The sequence below is a fragment of the Pelmatolapia mariae genome, linkage group LG20, assembly GCF_036321145.2.
Source record: "Pelmatolapia mariae isolate MD_Pm_ZW linkage group LG20, Pm_UMD_F_2, whole genome shotgun sequence".
Lineage (NCBI taxonomy): Eukaryota > Metazoa > Chordata > Actinopteri > Cichliformes > Cichlidae > Pelmatolapia > Pelmatolapia mariae.
This window is the reverse complement of record NC_086244.1, coordinates 38,584,955-38,606,863: the sequence shown is the minus strand read 5'-3', so window position 1 is coordinate 38,606,863 and position 21,909 is coordinate 38,584,955. Positions and strand designations below refer to the sequence as shown.

At 42.0% G+C, this 21,909-nt stretch overlaps 3 protein-coding genes across 4 annotated transcripts in view; 2 read left to right on the top strand and 1 right to left on the bottom strand.

Moving 5' to 3' along the window:
• Nucleotides 1-90: 90 nt before the first annotated feature.
• gss (glutathione synthetase) lies at nt 91-10,559 on the bottom strand. The gene is made up of 13 exons (XM_063464473.1): nt 10,342-10,559; nt 9,921-10,062; nt 8,358-8,503; nt 8,106-8,181; nt 6,975-7,114; nt 6,088-6,204; nt 5,674-5,754; nt 5,475-5,552; nt 5,279-5,348; nt 4,063-4,257; nt 3,838-3,919; nt 2,024-2,213; nt 91-1,899 (listed from the first exon to the last, which is right to left on the bottom strand). The coding sequence occupies exons 2-13, from the start codon at nt 10,056-10,058 to the stop codon at nt 1,776-1,778; spliced, it is 1,437 nt and encodes a 478-aa protein (XP_063320543.1). The 5' UTR covers nt 10,059-10,062; nt 10,342-10,559; the 3' UTR covers nt 91-1,775.
• A 107-nt stretch (nt 10,560-10,666) lies between these two features.
• Nucleotides 10,667-17,228, top strand: zgc:103759 (U8 snoRNA-decapping enzyme). Its single transcript, XM_063464474.1, has 5 exons — nt 10,667-10,747; nt 12,520-12,651; nt 12,815-12,855; nt 16,091-16,331; nt 16,422-17,228. The coding sequence occupies exons 2-5, from the start codon at nt 12,520-12,522 to the stop codon at nt 16,665-16,667; spliced, it is 660 nt and encodes a 219-aa protein (XP_063320544.1). The 5' UTR covers nt 10,667-10,747; the 3' UTR covers nt 16,668-17,228.
• Nucleotides 17,229-18,812: 1,584 nt separating this feature from the next.
• LOC134618335 (SLIT-ROBO Rho GTPase-activating protein 3-like) overlaps nt 18,813-21,909 on the top strand; it is a 35,322-nt gene continuing 32,225 nt past the window's right edge. The window contains exon 1 of one of the 2 annotated variants that reach the window (XM_063463705.1): nt 18,813-19,053. The gene's annotated coding sequence lies outside the window, so the exon portion shown is untranslated. The remainder of the gene's footprint in view (nt 19,054-21,909) is intronic. The other variant, XM_063463706.1, reaches the window with a different exon arrangement.

Below are 21,909 nucleotides of genomic sequence, written 5' to 3'. Positions count from 1 at the left end.
TACAGATACAATCAAGGTGAATCAGAGCAAGGATTTAAACATAAATATACCATATATACACATATATAAATACAGAATATATAATATAGATAACTAGGAATACCTGTGGATTGCACATTTGAGTGAGTCTATTGCACAGTGGGGTGGCTGTAGCTCAGGTGGCAGAGCAGGTCAGCCACTAATCAGAAGGTTGGTGGTTCGATCCCCGGCTGCCTCCTGGCTGCATGCCAAATATCCTTGGGCAAGATACTAACCCCATGTTTGCCACCTACTGGTGGTGGTCAGAGGGCCCGGTGGCGCCAGTGTCCGGCAGCCTCGCCTCTGTCAGTGCGCCCCAGGACAGCTGTGGCTACAATGTAGCTTGCCATTGCCAGTGTGTGAATGACTGAATGTAGTGTAAAGCGCTTTGGGGTCCTTAGGGACTGAGTAAAGCGCTATACAAATGCAGGCCATTTACAGTCGAATATAAGAAGGAATATTGCACAGTGTAAAAAAAAAAACACTACAGCTCAGTTGTTCCCGCCCTCCTTTGTCCTCCTGTTTCCCCTCCCTCTCTCCAGCGAGGAGTTAAACAGCTTGTTGGCGTGTGGGACAAAGGAGTTTTTAAGTCTGTTGGTTCTTGACTTTGGGAGAAGCAACCTGTCGCTGAATAGGGGCTACTTGGGGCTAGGGTAAATGAACAGAGAAGGAAGTCCAGCCTTACAGTCATAACATTTATTTTTTTCATTTACATCATACTGGATATTATTCTTTGGTCCACAAGGTGCACCAACTTCACCAAGTTATCTGTCACTGTACTACGCAATTAACAGCATTAACCCTTCAATGCCTAGAAGAAAAAAAACTGAACGTCCTTCACATGATCCAAAGTGGGGCCTTCAAACAGTCCAGAACCTGGAACTGTTTGTGTACTTAATAATATATTGCTGAGCTTCTCTAAGTTACAGTAGTAACTGTAACTCTCTAAGTTACAGTAGTAACTTAGAGAAGTTACTCTAAGTTAGTATGTGTACACAAAGACATAAACGTTCGATTATAAAAACACAGAATAAAATTGTAAGAAGTCATCAGTTGATGCAGTTTAAGGACACTTGTTCTTCTGTGCAGTCTCACCTGGAGCTCATGTTTGTAGTTCATGCCATCGTGACAAAAGATTGTTAAATTAATAGTTAAAAGATGTCCATGAATGCACTGCTAACTGCTCTTCAACCTTATAAAAATTAACGTGCATTTTGATTATGAACCACTTTTACAAAACCAAAAGCTTCACTGTGTTTAGTGATTTATATGTCTAAAAAAACAGGTTCAGTTTGTAACTGAGAGAGCGGCTCGGTGGCACTGAGTTGTATTTCCAATAGAAACACAATTTCATATGTTGTAGTAACAACACACTGCCACAAGATGGCAGCCTAGGCCTACTTTACCATGCTGTTCCAGTAAAAAAGAAAAAGCAACAGAGCCTTGAAAGAGTGACAGAGACACTTTTTATGAACTCATCTATAATGTGTCACCTTTTCTGTAGAATGAAGAAGTGCTTTCTTTTAAAGTAAATACAGGCTTACAAAGATCCTCTAAACATGTTTCTGAAATAATCCTGAACACAATCATTAATTCAAAAATGCAAGAAACAATTTATTTAATCACTCTTCTTAACTTAATTATTAAAAAGGGGTCTTTGTTTATTAAAAAAATAAACAAAGACTTTTTTTTTTCCAAAGAGACGTTTCTGCTGTGACTTCACTGTGGTTTGTATGTGCAGGCAGGAGTGTGAAATCTCAGAACAGCAGAGGATTGTCGAGCACGGCCACTCCTGCTGAGACGCCCCCGTCTGAGTGTTCTGAGCTCTTGGTCCTCAGCAGATGGCCCACACACTCATTTGTCACCATGTCTTTACCCTGCCTGTAAGAGAACAAAGAAAAGGCTAAAATTAGAAACAACCACTACATTGGGAATCTGCAAATACTTCTAAAAAAACAGCCACAAACAAAATGCATTTAATATCAATGCAGTAGTGGTCACATACCTTACATATGCTCCAAACACTCCCAGTTCACTGAGACAGTTGCTTAGTTTCAGGGGGCTGCCTTGTCTCATCAGGTAGTTCCTTACAGGGGTTGGATGGATTTTATCCATCAGAATATAGGCTGTACGCCCGGTACTCTCCTTCACTTGTTCTAGGACCTGGCAGATCTCTGATCCATAAATGTTGTTACCTAGAAAAACAATACTACACTTAAGTATAGATAAAATGGACATGGCTAGATAGGAATTATTTCACATTAGCAGATGAACAAACTTTTGTAAAATCCTTTTTAAAATTAGTGAAAAGGAAGTTCAGTTTTACCCAGTGAACCAGACCTGGCTACACCCGGCCAGTCTGACAGGAAAATGGAGAGATCTTTATTTGGCTGGGTTTTTTTCCTACTTATGTTGGATAATGCTAGCCTGCTTGCTAGTACAAGCAAGTTGCTACGTACTTAGAATAAAAAAAAAAATTAAACAAATACTGCCTCAAGTAGTCTTTCTTTCAGATGCTCCCTTTAGGGGTTGCCACAGCGGATCATCTGCCCCTTTGTCATGCTATCCCTAACATCCTCCTCTGTCACACCAACCCTGTGCATGTCCTCCTTCACCACATCCATCAATCTCTTTGGTTTTTCGCTTCCTCCTGCCTGACAGCTCCATCTTCAGCTCTGCTACCTCCAGCCCAGCCTCCTGTCTTTTTGTCAATGCCATTGTCACCAAACCATACATCATAGCAGGCCTCACTGCCATCTTGTAATCCTTCCCTTTCACTCTTGCTGCTATCCTTCTGTCACAAATCCCCTCTGACACTTGTCTCCACCCACTCCACCCTGCCTGCACCCAACTCTTTACTTCTCTTGTGTGCTGTCTGTTGCTGTGGATAGTTGACCCCAAGTATTAAATCTCATCTACCTTCACTATCTCTACTTCTTGTATCTCCACTGTTATACCTGCCTCCCTCTGACTCACATACATGTATTCTGTCTCGCATCAGCTGACTTTCCTTCACCTTCTCTCCAGAGAATCTTTTGTGCTCTTTTCAGCACAAAGCCACACTCCTGCTCACTGATCATCACCTCTCTTTTTCACCTAGTCTCAGCAACTTTGTCCCATAGCTTCTTGATTTATCCTTCTGTAGTTACTACAGCTTTGCACATGTCTTGTTCTTGAAAATCAGCAGCAGCACACCTCTCCATTCCTCGGGGATCCTCTCAGTCTCTGTTAAACGGTCTGGTCAGATTGCCCTCTCGTCTTCACTAACTCCCCTCCTCCGCCCTCCTCTCTCTTTCATTTTCTACATTCATCAGCTCCTCAAAGTTCTCCTTCCAGTTCTTGTGTAAAATTACTGCTAAAATAGCTCATATGAACCCTGATACTGACCTATGTATTTATCAAAACAAATGATCTTATATTAAAAAGAAAACTAATTATTGCTTTTTACAGTATTAGCCCAGAGTGATGTAAGGCAGGGTGGTTAGTCAGCCACAACTTGTATCTGGTAGCTTTTTCACATCCTAATCAATGTTGTTGTCAAGTGTGTCTCATATACACTATTATCTCAGTCACAGTACAGCATGCATGAATCACAGTAGATACACAGTAATGAAAAACAGCAGGCAGTCATGTATGTGTCGTCACTGTTCTGACTGAGGCTAGCTCATACATGGAATGCAAGCAAATGCTGCACGTGTGTGCAGATCCATGCACTGCTTAAGCTTCCCTAGTTTAACAAATGGTGAGAAACAAACAGAAGTTCCATCATTTGCTTCTGGTGTTAACATCAAGTGTGCTTTATTAAAAAGTTCAGTTTACCTCCTCCTTCTCGCTGAGGCTTCAAGACAAACCGCTCTGGTGCTGCCAAGGCCATTGACACCGTTTTGTCACCCTCTGGACCCTGTAGACGAGCGCAACCACAGAGAAATAAATCAGAGGAATAAAATGTAAATGATATTGCTTACACTGAACAGCAACACCCAGGTGAGGATTATCTAATGCCAAACTTTCCAAACAATGAAAAAATCGTGTCCTTTTTCTCACCATGTCTAGAGTGTAGAGGCCGGCGAACGTCGCTCGGATCTGCTGCACAGCTTGAGGCTGGTCCGGGAAGAATCTGTCCAGGACTCCAGGTCTGGCGAGCACTTGCTGAACCTTCTTGGTACCAGCCAGGTGAGTGCTGATATCTGGACACTTCACAGCTCGAGAGCGCTCCATCAGGAGACGAGCATCCCAGCTCTGCAATTGAAAACAGACAATGAATTCTCTGCTTGTCTTTTTATCATTAGATGTATTTCTGTATTAAAAGGTTCAGTTTATTGGGACACTTTGTGCAAGAAGAATTTTTCCAGCATAAAATAGTCTCTACCATTTCACTAACTTTTGGAATCTTATTTCACTGCTGCTAATAACGTTTTACACACTGTCATAGATTTTTTAGCTTCGTTCGTTCAGACTTTCTCGTGGTTGAGATTCCTGACCAAACAGCCAGCACACCAACCAGCAGAGCGTGACAATAGTTGTTTTTTATTACGCTGAGATTTGACAGACAGAGACAGAAGAATGAAGGAGAACAACACAGAGTCACGCTATCAAGGAGAACCTGGACAGTAGATTCAGCAGTTTGGCTTAAATTTGCAAACTGTTTTAACTCGTTATGTCCAATTAAGTGTTGGTTCCAGGGTGCTCGCCAGTTTTCCTTCACTTCCTGTTCCTGCCTGCAGAATTAACACACAGCTGCACGTATCTACACACAATGTTGCAGAGAACATTGTGGCTCAAGAGTTGGCAGTTCGTCTTGTAATCGGAAGGTTGCCGGTTCGAGTCCCGGCACCAACAGTCTCGGTCGCCTACTGGTTGCTTACTGCCTACTGGTGGTGGTCAGAGGGCCCCGTGGCGCCAGTGTCCGGCAGCCTCGCCTCTGTCAGTGCGGCCCAGGGCAGCTGTGGTTACAATGTAGCTTGCCATCACCAGTGTGTGAATGTGTGAATGACTGAATGTAGTGTAAAGCGCTATACAAATACAGGCATTTACCATCTAATCACCCATTCAGACTGACAAGGCGACAGGTCTGTTGTCACTTATATCAGCCAATCAGGGCTAGACTTGGTGTTGCTAGGCAGGGAAAGAAATAAACTGGATGACAATGACGTTCCAGTTTCTCATGAATACGAATCATTTTAAGTAAGTCTGCATGTTGCATGTTTCTAACTAAACTCTGATGTAATCTTCCATTCTGTGTGCAAATCAAAAGTTGGACCTGTTCAGAAGTGTAGTTGTCAGGCATGTAACCATTCCTGAAATACACCACGGCGACCTCTTTGCCGTCCCTGAAGTGAAAGCGACATAAAAGACACATTAAGGACCACTGCTATGCGTAACACATAGTTTTTGTTTGAGAATAATACACTTAAATAATGTGTCAGTGCATTGTGAGCTGACAGAAATCGACTTACACAAAAAGCCTCTTGTCCTGATCAAGGGAGCCCGCTTTAAAGACATCTTCAAACCGCAGTCTTATTACGTGAATGTTTCTGAAACACAGCGTGTTGGTGAAAAGCACAACTCTTCAAATGCTTTAAGATAATTTTTTAACTTCCACACAAAGAAAACATGCAGGTATGAGAGCTCTAACCCTTCACATGTAACACCTACCTCTTCCAAAGTTCATACTCAACGAATCGCTGATCAAAGATATTTCTCTGGACGTCTTCCACCAAGAACACAATGACTGCTCTGCAACGACAACAACTGCACCTCAAAATTTCTGGACTTTTGGTTCTCACGGTTTTGATTTTAACTGAAATGATTTGCTTTTTGGTGCCCCATACTACCAAAACTGTCACTGGCCTTTGTTGTCCTGAAGAAATGTTTGTAATATTATGATGCACTGAGCAACCACACCAGCAGAAGCAGTGTTTGAATGTACAGTTCCACTGACAAGATGTTTTATTCTGGATATACTAATTAATTCATCATGTATGGTGACATAATTAGACCAAGTGAATAAAGCAAAGAGCGATCAACAGCATGTCTGGCATGTACTCGATGGATGTACTTGATTCTTACTTCTCTGATCCATAGAGCTCCCAGGCTTTGGCAATAGCCCTGGCCAGACCAGCTGCAGGATTATTATCCAGGATACGCTCGCTCTCCTCCAGCCTGCCGGCCATCTTCAGGATATGTCTGTCAAGCAAGATTGTAAGCACTCTCAGCAAACCTAATCACAGCACATTATGCATCATTATTTCCTCGAACAATCCAGTCTCACCCTCCCTCATTCATCTTAAATAAAGATTGTAAATAAAAGATGGACACAGCCACCACCATTCCATCCCCCAGTCATTAGCGAAGTCGCACTGTGACGCCTTAAGATGAGCATTTTCGCTGCCATCATCTTGCCACCTTGAAACTGATAAACTGAGGGAAACTGTTCAGCCATAGGCTAGCAACTTGTCGATCAATCCTGCCTTATATAGTCTATATTAAATTAACTTTATATTGTATTTAATAAGACATGACATTAATGAGCCTATAAACTCATAACAGGGGCATTTTCATGTAGACGTCTATACAACGGAATATCTTTTCACAACCACAAGAGGCGCCCCCTCTTGGCCATTGAAAAGAATGCAGATTAAAAGAACTTCTGCAGTGGCTTCATTTTTCAGACACAAAAGCTATGTCTATCTTTTATAGATTGTTTATAGCTGTATTAAATCCCAAACCTACTGACAGCAAAGCAAAGGGATTGGTGTCAACTGTAGGGGAAATAGAGGAATGTGGGGTTTTTATTTATCTTTTTTTTTAAATAAGGGTAAAGCAGCTGTGTGAAACGGTGGCTATAAAAATGACAGTAAATATATTTGAAGGTCTTGGCCAACATGATCACTCTTACTGCTGAGTTCTAGTAGCTAACCTACAGAATATGGGGGACACATAAATGACCTGCTTACCTGTGTACATCTGGCGTGCGCGATGAAAGGCCTCCGAAACTGGCAGCAATGGTGTTGATCTCTATCTGCTTTAGCGATGGCGTGTCATTCTCTCTCTGGTCCAGCATGTAGTCAGACCGATTGAGACCCAACACAATGGACTGTAACAAAGGCAAAGAATCCCAGCTGCAGCATTTGGTCACTTTATAATCCATTAATAGATTTTTATGGTCCCAGCTACACTGTTGTAAGAACCTAATGGTTTTCTTCATTCTGTGCAACAGCAGATCTAAAGATGTCACAGAGTTTTAGAAAATCGTGAAGAACTTTGTCAAGCAATAAAGCAAAACAGCTGATAATTGAAACAAGATTTTAGTTTTAGCCAAAATATAGCTTTTGCCTCTCACCCCTCTCCTCCCTGTCGTTCCCTGTCTTTCTTTTTCATAAGAAATCTCTCAGGATTTAATGGTTAGCATGCGAAGCCCAAAAAGAAAAGAGCCTGCATCATCGATCCATTTCCAACTTTTTAAAAATGGCCCTCCAAAAATGGCCCCAAAAGAAGCCAGATAGAAAGGTTTTCATGGTGAAAATACATAGTGGTGCAGGTAACCCAAAACAGCCAACACCACAAAGGAACAGGCAGGCTGAAAGATCATTCCTGTAAACATTTACACAACCTCACACCTGCAGTGATGACCCAAGATGTTCATTCTACAAATACTCTATTTGAAATCCAATCTTCCTTAACTAGAAACTGTTTGATTTTTTATACACTCTTTCTTTTCACTACTTTTGAATCCTTACTGAGTGCAAGCAAACAGCTTTGTTGGATTTAGCAACACAACAAGGCCTTAGAGCCCAAACAGCTCAAGTAAAGTGATGATGGTAAATGGACTGGTAATTATGCAGTACTTTGCTCTAACTGAAAGGCGCTTTTTACTGCAAACCCTATTCACCCAATCACACAAACGCATCCAAACTGCCTTGTCTAACTTCGCACACACTGGATGCACTGGGGGAAACTCTGGGTTCAGCATCTTGCCTAAGAAAACTGGAATCTGGACAAACTGGGTAATCAATCCGCCAACCTTCCATCTGGCAGACTCCTGAGCTTCTCCTAACACCAGTGTCATCACGGCTGTGCTGACGTACCTGTGACCTTCCTTCTTTAAGGATCTGTTGGTGGATTTTGAACAACCGTGCAGTGAAATCATCCACAGCGATGGTGCTGTAAACAGACACTTTGTTAAAATCTTGTCAGCAGGTTTTTCATCACAGTGTATTCATTTTGAATTAAACTAACGGGTCATTTGAAAACAGACTTCAGAGACTGTGACAATAATGAGAATTTTGCCAAGAGTTTTTTCTTCCAAACCACATACATGAGGTCATAATGCATCCTACCTAGCCAAAGCTTCTTGTAGGAAGTCTGCATCCTGACTAATCTTGTCCACCAGGGTGTTGTAGTGTGTTTGCACTGCCAGAGCCTGGGAGAATACAGCTTTGGGTACAGGTGTGGGGAACAGTGTGAATGGAGCAAAGGAGACCACCTGAAAAACAAGATGTAAAATGTGGTAAAAGAGTGCTGACCAGGAGAAACAAAACAAAACAAACAAAAAAAAAACCCAAACTGTTGGACAAACACTGGAGATGGCTTGTGGACTCAAAACACGGGCTTAATAAAGATCTCTCTGAAATCCTCTGCCCTAAGGCAGAACAAATTCCTAACATGACTTCACATTCAACACGGCCGTTTCATCAGCAACGGTTTAACATCCCACTGGTATGTGATCTCTGTTGTTGAGGCTTATTACCTAATATATGAATTCTGTTAAAGATGCTGAAAAAAAGCTTTACTTACTTTGTTTTTTAGTTTAAGCATTTATTTAAAGTATAACTACTTCACTACTTTGCTCATGGACATTCAATCACATTCAGCTAAAACTGGACAAACAGATTAAGTCAGTTGTTAAGGTCAGTCTCATTCAGTTCAGGATGATTGAATTAACCCTTTGTTTTAAAGACCTGCAACTGGTCCCAAAAGTCTCCGTCTGGCAATCCGATGGACGACTCTGGGTTTGTCCATTGCCAGGAGAACTGTGCATTGGTCTTAATATGACATCTATTACACGTTTGCAGCTGGTCTAAAATACTGTAGGTTACCTTTTAATGGCTAAAGAGAAGCAAGACCAGATTACTGAAATTTTAGCCTCCCTTCACTGGTTACCTGTTTGTTTAAGAATCAGTCACTCAACATGTTCCCAGTAGATCCATAATCCAAAAGCAACAAGGGAACGTGCTTTGTTACGTGGCTTCACTAAACCTAACACCAGGAAAAGTATAATATTAGAAATATACACTACATGTTACAAATATATAGCGTCTTCCCCTGAATGAATATTTTGAGGAAATGTATTCTCATGGTCTGTAGGCTTTACTCTTTCAGGTGCAGATGTTGGGTGGGGCAAGAACGAATATAATAAGACGATTCAAAATCATACATGAGCAGACTTGCAAATTTTATACGAGTTTCACAAGTACACATTCCCTCATTAAGATTACATAACTATACTAACACTTATCCAACAATGAAAAACCAATGAAAGTGCTTCTAGCAATCTGAAATGTGTTCTATGGATACATGTAAATGGTAAAAGGACTGTTTCTTATATGGTGCTTTTCTACTCTACCTAAGAAATCAAATTACTTTATACAACTTGCCTCATTCACCCATTCACACCCATTCATACAGACACTTTTTTTTTATACTTTTTATATATGTTTTCTATCTAACATTCACACAGATTCACACAACCTGTGGTTAGTATCTTGCCCAGTGACATTTGGCATGCAGACTGGAGCAGCCAGCCACGATTAAAGCTTCTGATTAGTAGATGACCTGCTCTACCTCCTGAGCTACAGCCACCCCTCAATGCTACAACCGCCCCATGTGTGTATAATTCGCACCTCAGATGAGTTGGGGGTCTCCTGGAGCCTCATCAGGACACCCTGTGTAACGGCTGAGTCTTTTGCCCCCTCTGCCAATTCTTTTATCAGAGCCGAGTTCATCAGCACCTCGTCTGGTATCCCCTGCGCCATTCTCATTCACCTGAAGTAGGATAACCAAATAAGATTACTATTACCGTTATTACCGCAGTGTTTACTCATCACTTAAATTTCCTAAACTGCTTTACATGATACACATATACATATACACAATACACAAGCGTAAATACTAAAATAAATTATATTTAAATAACAATAATTACAATGAAACACGTCATACATCGATAGTAACATTAAACAGTACATTAAATCTTTTCTTTTCTGTAATAATCGTGTTATAGGATAGTTTACAATATCAAAACAACACATGTGGCTATCTTACCTGCTTAAGTTTTAACCAGGTCGTTTAACACCGTCTGTTAGCAGTCACCGGTAGTAGAAGCTAGTTAGCTATCAACCTAGAAGGTTCCCTTGGACTGTGTTCTCATCAAATACTTTCACACTTATGCAGAGAGCGACTAAGACTGCCACCCTTTACATTCCACGGTGCATCACAAGACCTAACCGAAGCATGTACACACTTCAATCCCTGACGCATAAACGAGATGAATCGGCTGAACGGCTACTACTAACCAAAGCTGATTGGTCGACCGGGGGAGTCGTATTAGCGAAGCGGAACCACATGCTTCGCTTAGCCAATCAACGGCCAGAACGTCATCGGAAAAGCCAGAAGTTTTGAAAAGGCACTGCTGACTGAAGAATGAGACAGCATTTAATGTAGAACAGAGGTAAATGCGTGTGACTTATTAAACTAGCGGGTTTACTTAATTTTTGATTAGAAGTAATATTGTTTGACCGAAATTAAAAAACAAAACCAAACGCGGCACTAACCTTCATTTCGTGTTGCTATTATGTCAAAATATTAAGAAAATAATTTATAAAGTATACGATAACAGTGTTTGAATGTTAATTAAGACATCAAGGCTCCTTAAATAAACAAATAGAAACACAGTTATTAAGAGAACTTAATGCTGGGGAAATATACTCATGTTTATAACGTCCATGCTTACCCAGCCTTTACCGCGCATTTTAGCTTGCTAAACGATGGGGAAGTGTAAGCGCAACGGAGAGTGCCGGTGTTGCAGGTTAACTGTTTTTTATGTTAACTGGTTGGATTTGTTTACATATTCCATTCTCCGTGTTTCAGATGTTGGATCCGCAGATTCGTCATTTTCACCAAGTGGTCGTATGTCATATAGTTTGACAAGATTAAAGACCTCGACAAAAAAGGTTTCCATCTCCAGCTCGTGCAATGCATACACGTGTCAATATTAAATAATTTATTTATTTTTTAATAAAAAATAATTTCATTGTTGTCTGAAGATGATACTGATGCCTGTGTGTCATACTGGCATATAGAGACGACTGCTCGGTGAAAAGGACGAATCAACATTGTTTGGATGTAATGTTCTACCACTGTCAGAAGGTGGCAGTCATACTTCAATCATAAAAACCTTGATTTCAGAGCGTGTTTTAATGCTGCTCATTGTTGGTTTTCACTAAAAATATTCTGACTCACTGAGTCTTAATTTGCTCTTCTCTGTAGTGGTTCTCAAGTCGGTGGTGCCCATATGGTTTGCTAATATACAACACTAACCCTGGCTGCTGAGGATTTAGCATAATCTTTCCAGTTAGAGACTAAAGTAGAAAAGACTGAACCTGAAAAAAAATCTAAATTAAATAACTGACATTGAGCAAAGCATGTTTAGTCCATTTTTAAATGACAGCCTGTTTCAATTATAATGAAGTATAAAGAATTTTAAAAAGCTAACCAAAGAATACATTAATCTGAGGAAATACAGATGAGGACAGTTATTCCCCCCCCCCCAGTAATTGTTTGATTTTGTATGCTTACATTGTTTTACTTTGCACACAGAAACAAAATTATTTCATAAAAATGAAAACCACCAAGATCTAAATTAATTCCCTCCCCAATGCTAATAGTCAGTTGTGATTCCCTTTTGCTGGAACAGCCTGCAACCATTTGTTGTAGTTTTCAGCAAGTCTCACACACATCTCTGATCAATCCCAGCTCATTTGTCTTTCTTCTCAGTCTCACATACTCCTCCATATCCTCAGAAAATAGACTTGCCGTTTCTGTGCTGACTTGGTGATGATACTGGGTGAAAGGCAACTGTGTCAAAATTCATAATCATATTCCAAATTTTGAGGAAAAGTTCACTATGGAACAGGGATTATCTCACTCGACAGTTTACTCCACCCCAGTAGAGGGAGCTAAAGCTTTCCCAATGCAAGTCACTCAGATCTGTCTTGTTTTTTTTCTGCATACAAGCCCACAGGCCTTCCAGCTAATCAGTAGGTTTCATTAAGGTCTGTTGGCTCAGCATATGAGGGAGAACAAATGACCAAAAAGAGCAGCTATAATAGGATGATGTCACTTTGGTAGCACATGGCAAAAGAGGGCATCCAGCCAGTGTGTTCAGGAAGCACTGAACTGTGACTGTATAATTTAGCACTGTGTTTGTGTGTATGCTTGTAGATGGCGAGTGGACAGCTGTCGAGGGCGGAGGCATTGGCATGCTCGGGCTGCAGGCATGCGTGCCATGTGATGCTCTACGCTGACACGAAAGCTCAGCTGTTTGGAAGAATTCCCATCAAATATATCATACTGGTGTGTGTGTGTGTGTGTGTGTGTGTGTGTGTGTGTGTGTGTGTGTGTGTGTGTCATTTGAGCTACTCTAACATTTCAGTGTACACACACACACACACACACACACCTTTACATGTCTGCCTCTTTGAGTGAACACGCATATTTCTGTGTGTCACTTCCACAGATGCAGATGCGCTTTGACGGTCTGCTGGGTTTCCCTGGCGGGTGAGTCTTTCCTGGTGCTGCTTTTGCTCCTTGCAAACATAGGTACATTTTAGCTTTTGGTTTGTAAAGCCTTCTTGTTCTTCACAGAAGAAAGAAAAAAGAAACCCTTTACAGCTCAGAACAAACATTCAAACACTGATGCTACAATCCTCGTCCTGCAAGGATTGGCGATGATAAAATGTGCCTGACGGCTTCTTGTTTAAAGCGACTTATCTTGCCTTAAACCCCTATTTGTAAAGATTGAGATTGTCACATACTGCTTAATTAGTATTCTGCTAAATGAATCACTTGTGCCTTTGTATCTGTGATTTACTGTAGTCGCTGCCAGGATCTCTGGCGTTTCATTTGCCAGCACAGTGAAATTATATAACGAGGAGGCAAGGAGACAGGGCTGAAAAATGATAGAGACATATGCAAAACAAGGGAAAACTACGTCAGCAAATAGCAACAGTGGAAAGCTCTATTGATACAACTACATATGAATTGTGTAGCCTCTGTTTTTAATATACTGCTGCAGGTGGTGTATGAAGAAATCTTTCAAAAACGTGTACTGCCTGGCAACACTAAACATCCAAAACACTAGTTAGTTGTGTAAATTTGGTCTGCTACTCAAGTTAGCTGTTAGACTTGTGCAGGCATTCATACACATCCATCCATTTTTTGTCAGAGTCACAGGGGCAGCAGTCTAAGCACAAGTCCCCTCTCTTTCTCCCCGGCCAGTTCCTCCTTCTCATCTGGGTGGGACTCCGAGGCATTCCCAAGCCAGCCAAGACACATGATCTGTGTCCTGGGACTGCCCTGGCATCTTCTGTCAGTAGGACATGCCCAAACCACCTTAACTGGTTCCTTTTGATGTGTAGGAGTAGAGGCTATACTCTGAGTGCGTCCTAAATGTCCAAGTTCCTCAAACTCTTTGGCCAAGGGGCCAACCTTTGAAGGAAGCTCATTTCCGCTGCCTCCACCCAGAACTTGTGGTCATAAGTGAGAGCAGAAGCGTAGATCAACCAGTAAACTCACACTTTTCCTTTCACACTCAGCTCTTTCTTTATCACAGAATACCTGTACAGCATCTGTATGACTGCAGACGCCACAGAAATCCATCTGCCAGTCTGCTGCTTCACTCACCCTCGCTTGTAAACTAGATCCTGATATACTTAGGGCAACAACTCATCCCTGAGTGTTCCGCCCTTTTGCAGTTCAGGACCATGGTCTCAGACTTGAAGGTGTTAATTCCGATGTGCAATTTGGAACAAACATTCATGTCGCCCTTTTGGAGGCAGTCTGTGCACTTTATATCAGTGGCCATCGTCAGCTCAAATGACAAATTTACATTTTATTTGCGACAAAATGTTTTTGTTTTGGGGTTTTTTGCTTATGAATGCTAAACTAATATCTTCAAATCATCAGTCTGTTGGCACTGTGACTGATTCTACATGCCTGGATAAATTGAGTGAGAGTTTGTGAGTTTCTTTGGCTTTCTTATGCCTTAGACCAGTCAAACAAATAGTTATTGGCTGATTTTGAGTTTGAGGTTATACCAGAATTACATTAGAGCAGGTTGTGCCACAGATGGCTGTTCTATTGAAATGTGGTTATACGGCTGCATTTCTCTAAAAAAAAAATGTTTTTTAATTTCTGAGCTCTTTGAAGTCTGTGTATTGACACAGTGTGTCACTACATTTCATGGTTATTTTTAGCCATATATTTGTTGTAGGCAGCATCTGGGTCACTGCCCTCTGCAGCAGTGCCAAGTTGGAAGCAAAATCATCTCAAACTACTTTTCTCTGCTTGCAAAGTTTGAGTTTATTTGAACCACAGCTCATTCTGCACTAGACTCGTCTCGCATCATCAAAGGAGCCCTCTACTGCTTATTTCCATTTTTGTTTTTTTAACTGACTTGATCTACTATAGTAGCTCTGCATGATTCACAATTCAAAATAGTCATTCTTCTTATACTGAACCTCTATGTAGCCACAGTTTTAGCTACTGTCCCTTTAAGTTCACCCTCCCTTTCAGACAACTTTCTTCTGATTGGCTGCCCCTCACGAAGAGATGTTGTTAACGGTACGTGGGTGGGCCTGTTCCCGCTCTCGGATCCTTATAGAAACACTGAAGCCTGATCTGTAGGCTAATGAGGATTGCCTTAACTCACACTTTCCTCATTATTTAAATCTTTAGCCATGTTAATATGGACATGCATAATAGCACCATTTTAACCTATTATTAATTGTGGGGCCACAATTAAGCTGTGCATGAGTTATCACTCATGTTCTATGGAAAAAAACAAAAGAATCCAAGCACCACAGCAGAAAATACTCAGTAAGCGTAACAAAGATTGATAATGATACCAATAATGATAATAAACGTGTTAAAAGAAAGAGGACTCCCAACTGTGCCCAGTCACAGTTCTGTCCACACAGCTTTGTTAGAGAGTGACCTGCTGAGACACGATACATGTAAAAGCAGCGGTCACTTCAGTTAATTGCACGACAGCAAGTGGCCTTTTCTGTCTCTTCCAGTGACATTTACGAGGGTTAAGAACCTCTCTAAAGAGCTGCTCTTAGTTGTCGGTGTTCTCCTAATGATAATGGAAATGTGCGTCTGGATGTTGACCAATCCTTTGACACTATGGCAACAGTACAAAACACACCTAAACTCCTTCAGAGATTTTTATAGAAGCCTATAAACTGCTCTGAAATATAAAAAAATAGAAAACGTGACAAACTTGATATGTTAGAATCACACAGAGCTGTTGATAAGCGAGTGTTCCATATAAAACGGTTGTTGGCTAATATCCAAAGCGATTTGCTTTTAGGCATTTAACATCCCGCTAGCTGTTACCTTTTGCTTTCCTTTTGTTGTACTTGTGCTCTTCTGGATACAAACCTCACTCTGATCACTTTGGCAAATGTTTTTATCTTTGCGCACTGTCAAACACAGTGAAACTGTATCTTTAACCTTTGTGCATTTCGTCCATTATGTCCGGTATATTGTTATTGTAACAGTTCAGGTTGAGCTTTTGTTACTATATTTTTTTCCCCATTTTCTAAGATGAGACTCGAAATCTAGTGACTTGAAGGAGAAGTGATCAGCACCATCACCTGGGCAAACTAACTTAGGGCTTTAAATTGAATTAGCCTTTCAATTAGTGTGATTTATTGTCAGGAGAGCAGTGCCTCTGACATCGTTTATCTACTTTCACATCTGTTGCTGACCTTTGATTCTCACACTTCAGGCTCGTTAACCCTTCGGAGGAGACCCTTGAGTCGGGGCTTAGCAGGGAATTGTCAGAAGAGCTGGGCCTGGCTTTGCCAATCTCTGTTGAAGATCATGTGGATTCTTGCTATGCACCTCCTTCCTCCCCCTCCTCCTCTTCACGTCTTATCACTCACTTTTACGTGAAGAAGATGGATGAAGAGCAGATTAGGGAGGTGGAGAGGGCAGCTGCATCCACTGCAGCAGATCACGGTTTGGAGGTAATGTGTCCTTCCAGAGTGACGGATTGCAGCGATTTACCTGATCTCATGCTCTGATCCTCACCACCTTCTTTCTCTGCCTGACTCCAGGTCCTGGGAATGGTCAGAGTCCCTCTCTACACCATGAAAGGAGGAGGAGGGCTCGCATCCTTCCTGTCGCACTCTTTCATCGGCAACGCTCGCTCCCAGCTGGTCCACTCGATGCTGAGACTCAACCTGGTCGCCCCCGGGGAGTTGCACAAAGCCCTGACGCACTCTCTAAAGACTCATGCACACACGAAACAGGACCTGCAAGCAGCCCTGGCACTGACCCAGGGATTGAGGAAACAGTTTTAAAAAAATGCAGCTGCGTTGCTACATCCTCTCAAAATGTAGATACAGATCCATCAGGACTGTTATAGACAAAAGATGATTTCAAATCCACTGTAACTTATATTCTGGCAACTCCCTGCCATACATGAGTATGGAAAGCCAAAGGTGGGAGGCCAGCAGCAAGAACAGAGCAGGCATTAAGGACAACGGATATGACACTAATTGAGTCAGACATGGCATTAAAATAAGAGAGGCAGGAGTGGAGGTGGGTTGCAAAGCGGCTTGTAGATGCACAGTAACCGTGGGCAGACTGAACCGGCTTAAATAGCGTGCCCTATTTGAGATTTGTCAATTAACTGTGTAGAAGGGTCTCAGCTGAGCTTGATTTAAGTGGCCCGCCTGAACTAACCCTATGCTCGGTTTTGACCCTCCGCAGCACAATCTCACACATAATCCTCCACACTCACACTCATGCTGTCACGCTGACTCTGAGCTGGTGACTCATAATTGCATACTGTGCACCAAACAGTTTGGGGCAAAACATTATCAGCTCCCTTACAATTAATGGAAATAAAGCTGTTCACACTGCCCATCACTTCTGAGTCTTTCCTGTCATTTCTCTTCATTTCAGTCGTCAGCACTGTGTTGATTTCAAACAGCCAAAATTGAAATGCTAATTACAAGGCGCGAGAGCATTTTTTAATTTATTTTTTTTTACATTTACAGTCACATCTTTATGTGCTGGTAAGATTACTTTTCTGTTATTCTAGCAGCAATTTTGACACTTATCTCACAGGCATCTATCAAAAGTGCTACACAGCACTCAGAGAAGCAACATAAGATGAGGGGTTACCTTATATGGCATTGCATAGGCACCCTGTGGTTTCCTTTATCTGCTGGTATCAATAATGAGGCAGGATGTGTATGATCTACAGCCTTTTCAGTCAGAAGGGATTCTTTGTCTGTGTGCTCCTCACATTTCCTTTTCTTTCTTTCTTTTTTTTGTTGTTGGTAGGTTTCATTTGAAGTTGTAGCACATCAGCAGTGGTGGTGCTGGTGGTGGAGGATTAATTACGTCCGTGACATACTATACAGCCTGCAGGCGAAGATTTGATTCTGTTTAAGTGCACCCTTGGTGCACATAACGCGCTTGCTCCAGATGTTAGTAACCTCATTCCCCAACAATATTGCTGCCAGTGAGGAAGAGCAGAGACAGGATGTTGCTCAGCGTTCATAATACCTACTGTACTGAAAGTATAAGATCCATCCTCTGGTTTTATTTTATTTTTATTTATTTTTAAATCAGTCAACTTCTGCAGGTGCAGGAGCATCATTTATCCATGTCATATTATTACTACACTGCATTCATCCTCCTGCATTCATCAGATAAAAGCTGGAACGCGTGGAAGAAATGTGCAGAATATCCCGCTCGTTCACTCATCTAACATAATGGATTTCATGGGGACTTATTGCATTCTTACAGGGGTGTCCATTAATCATGGCTACATGCAGATTGACTCATCATCGAGCAGGTGTTAATGCTATTAGTGATGAAGGTAGAATTAATTTGTGCAGCGGAGTACGGTGCGATCTGCTGTCGGTGCGCGTCTCTCGATCCGAGCGTGTTTTTCTGAGCTGTCAGGAGGAAGGGGGGGATACGCACCACATCCGACACGATAGACAGGAAGCAAAAGAGACTGGTAGTACCAATCGCTCCTGTCTGTGGTTGCCTTTTATGTGATCCTGTGGCCCTTTTTGTGTTTTTGTGTGTCAACGGTTGCATCTTGCATGACAGTAAGGTGTGTGGGGGGAATAAAAGGATGCTGTCGTGTGCTGCAAGGGAAAATAATACAAGGTCATTAGGAAACATTTAGAAAAAGATTGGTGGGGGTGGGAGGGTAGTGCAGTGTAGGTGAGGGGGAAGGATGGATGCAGGGGGAGAGAGAGCAGGAGCGAGGGATGCTGAGGGAGAAAGACGGTATATTCATAGCAGCAGCGGTATTTATAGCCGCCCAGAGGAGAGGAGAGAGCGCGGGGGCGTGGCTTTTTGCGCCGCTTCGCACGGCGGAGAGGGAGAGAGGGAGGGAGTGGGGAGGAGAGAGGCAGCTCTGGCGCGAGTGAGTGAGCGAGAGGAGAGGCTATTTGGCAGGAGAGGGAAGGAAGAAAGAAAGGCGGGAGAGAGGGAGGGCTGTTTTTTGAGTGAGCGAGTCTGTGTGTGTGTGTCCCTGAGAAATAGAGAGAGAGAGGGAGGAGAGTACTGAGCTGAGAGAAATCTGTCAGATTCAAACACACTGTCTGTGTGTGTGTGTATGTGTGTGTGTGTCTATGGTAGAAAGAGAGCGAAGGATGTAAAGAGAGGTGGAGAGCTGAGGAACACATAGAAAGAGACCGAAGAGGACCACAAAGTGAGGTATGTACGGCTGTCATGCTGCTCATAAATCCAGAAACAACCTGTGTGTGTGAGCATGCGTGACTGAAGTGAATATGTCTGTGTGTTTATATATAGTTTGGTGTCTTAAATGGACACTGTGTCCTCTTGGGGGGTTTGTAAGTGGACAAATGGAGCTACTGGCTGTTAGAGGAGTATCAATTATGTAATACAGTGTGCACCATTTTCACTGTTGATGCTCTGTATATGAGTGTGAGTGTGTGTGAGAGAGAGTGTGCGTGTTTGCGTGCTTGTGTAATTATGCTGAGGTGTTTATGTGGCCATTGTGTGGAGCCCTGCCACTGTGCCTTGACCATATGGGGTGATTTACAGCCACTGTTAAAGACAACAAAACACCAGTGCTGATGGAGCTGTGGAACCTTAAATCCCACCTGCTGGGCTTCTCACCTATAAGGTGTTCACAGCTATTTTCATGTTATGTTATTAAGGCACGCAGATAAACAAGCTTCTCAGAGGCATCTGCAAAGTAGCGCTCCCTTTGTGCTGTTGGTTCACAGTGCAGCAACAAAGATTGTGATGGTAATGTAAGACAGCAGCTTGAGTACAGACACAGCAAGCTCAAAAGCTTATGTAGGAAGCCGGTTGGTGTGTTTTGTTTTCTTATTTGATGAGTTTACCTTTAGTTAAACCCAGGAGGAGCTACAGATTCGAGAGCGACATTGCTGTACTGGGATCATGATAAAACTTGAAATTCTCACGTTGATTGAAATCGTAGCCCTTCCGGCTCACAGGTTGGCCTGATCTAAGATGCAAATCCCTGACCTCAGATGGCAACACGAGCGTCCTTGCTTTCACTGCATCAAAACAACTGCACAGACAGTGGTGTGCTTCAAGCGTGTTTGCTGTGCTTGCACATGCATAACGTGGTGCTAATTTTGACCTACTCCACTTCCCTCATGTGTTGATTTGCCAATGAGCTGTGCCGGACACTTAAGTGACATTACAGGAAATCAGGCGTGACACTTTTTCCACAGAATTTGAAACCACATGTGGTCACAGTCATTTTAACCCAAAGGATGCAGAACAATTTAACAGTAATTTTACTTTCTATCTATTGATGCAGTCATATGCTTTAACCAATTCAATATAGGTGAATGTATGTCAGGTAGGGTGGACCTGCTTTATAACTATTTTATGACCATAACTTCAAATTTGTAATAGCAGGTCTGGCTGAAAGATGGTGGAGTCAAAAGTAGTTTTGTTTCCGTAAATGTAGAACAATGGAAATGGAAAGTGGCCTCAAATATGCTTACTATTAATATATATGCATATCTTAAAAAAAACTCTGTAGTTAGATTTAGCAGCAGTTGGAGATATTTGTGTAAATGTCCCTGATTTTATATTACAGCAGTGAGATTTTCTCTTTCAGTACTGTAGACCCGAGGAGCAAAAATATCAGTAGAACTAAACCTAAAGTGCTGATTAATTATCTCACTTAGAGAAGGTTTCAGCGCTGTGCTCAGGCAGTTTCAGCTGTGCCTGAGGAGCGGATGTGGCCTGACAGCCTTCCACCCCCTCACACTGCCCAACTGTTTCATTTCACCTTTTTTTTTTCTCCTGTTTTTGATATCTGACGGGATCTACAGGTATGCATTCCACAAACATTGCCTGTAAATGATCTTCTGCATTAAAGTCAGCCGTGGCAGGACATGAGTGGAAATCTTTCTGTGCCCCTTGGCTTTGGTTTTGTAGCCCTGTCTGTTTCACAGTTACTCTCAGTGCTTTTGCAATTAGGTATCATGCCAGAATCTAAAAGGCGCCTGCCATGTGTATAATATGGCTACTGTGCTACTGCCAGAAAAAATGTATGTCCTTTTGCAAATGTAAATCTTTTTGCTCTGTGCGGTACTTAGTGGACTGCTGGCCGCACTTTCTTTTATGGGATGAATTCCGTGTGGTTCTCCTCTACCACCTTGAAACTAGCTGACCCTGTGCTGTGTGTTTTTGGCAGTGACGCGAGCCAGGATTAAGCTGCTGCTTAAAACTTTTGGTGAGATTTTCAGGTAACAGAGTAATTCTCTACAGATGGTTGTGAGAGGAAAAAAAACCTGTGGTAGCATACTATTATGCAGTTTCCTGTTTGCTGTGGAAGTTTCTGCACAAGCAGCACTTCACAGGGTACACAGGAGTGTAGAGAAACTCTGGCAAGAAGCAAACAAACCTGGATTTTGGCTACTTTGCATGGCGAATATAGTGTCCTAAATCTCATGGCAGATTCTAAATAAGTTATGGACCTGGAGTTGGTATGAGTTTGTGCTACCTTTTGTTGTGATGCAGTCACGTTGGCTGTATACTGTGGTTTCAGAATTACCATCATGCAGCCGGTTGGCTGACAAATAAGGTAACTTCCAGCAGTTGAAAGTCGGTTGATACCCACTACCTTTCTAGTTATCTTGATGACTCAAATCATTTTACACTGCAAGTCACACTCAGCCATTCACTAATGCTGTTCTTTTGTAGAGTCTAAGAAAAAAAACTGTATATCAAAGATGGATGTAGCCACAATATCATCACTTGGGTTTTAGACTCCGTAGCTTGAAACCCCAACGTTAGCATTTTACCTTCTGCTGTGCTTTGCGGGGGGATTTTGTAGATCCATATCTGGAAGGGAGTTCTAAGTGCTAAGTTTTTAGTTAATGCTAGCAAGCTTAGCAAGGTGCATCAGGTTGTAAACCTGCTAATTAATGCTACGTAGCATTTCACTCACTAAAACTGAATCATTAACTTTTTGGGCAAGAAACTCCGCACCACACAGCAGGCCATATTATTGATCAGATAATTTTCTTAAAAAATCCGCCAAGTGGCACCAACAACACA

Bases quoted from the DNA above. Each gene is read 5' to 3' on its own strand.
- gss (XM_063464473.1), bottom strand. From the start codon at position 10,058: ATGAGAATGGCGCAGGGGATACCAGACGAGGTGCTGATGAACTCGGCT. The intron at 2,214-3,837 runs GTAAACTGAACT...TTGTTTTTCTAG, and splicing joins GCCTCAGCGAGAAGGAGGAG to GTAACAACATTTATGGATCA. The intron at 1,900-2,023 runs GTATGTGACCAC...GTTCTCTTACAG, and splicing joins GTGTTTGGAGCATATGTAAG to GCAGGGTAAAGACATGGTGA.
- zgc:103759 (XM_063464474.1), top strand. From the start codon at position 12,520: ATGGCGAGTGGACAGCTGTCGAGGGCGGAGGCATTGGCATGCTCGGGC. The intron at 12,856-16,090 runs GTGAGTCTTTCC...CTCACACTTCAG, and splicing joins CTGCTGGGTTTCCCTGGCGG to GCTCGTTAACCCTTCGGAGG. The intron at 16,332-16,421 runs GTAATGTGTCCT...GCCTGACTCCAG, and splicing joins CAGCAGATCACGGTTTGGAG to GTCCTGGGAATGGTCAGAGT.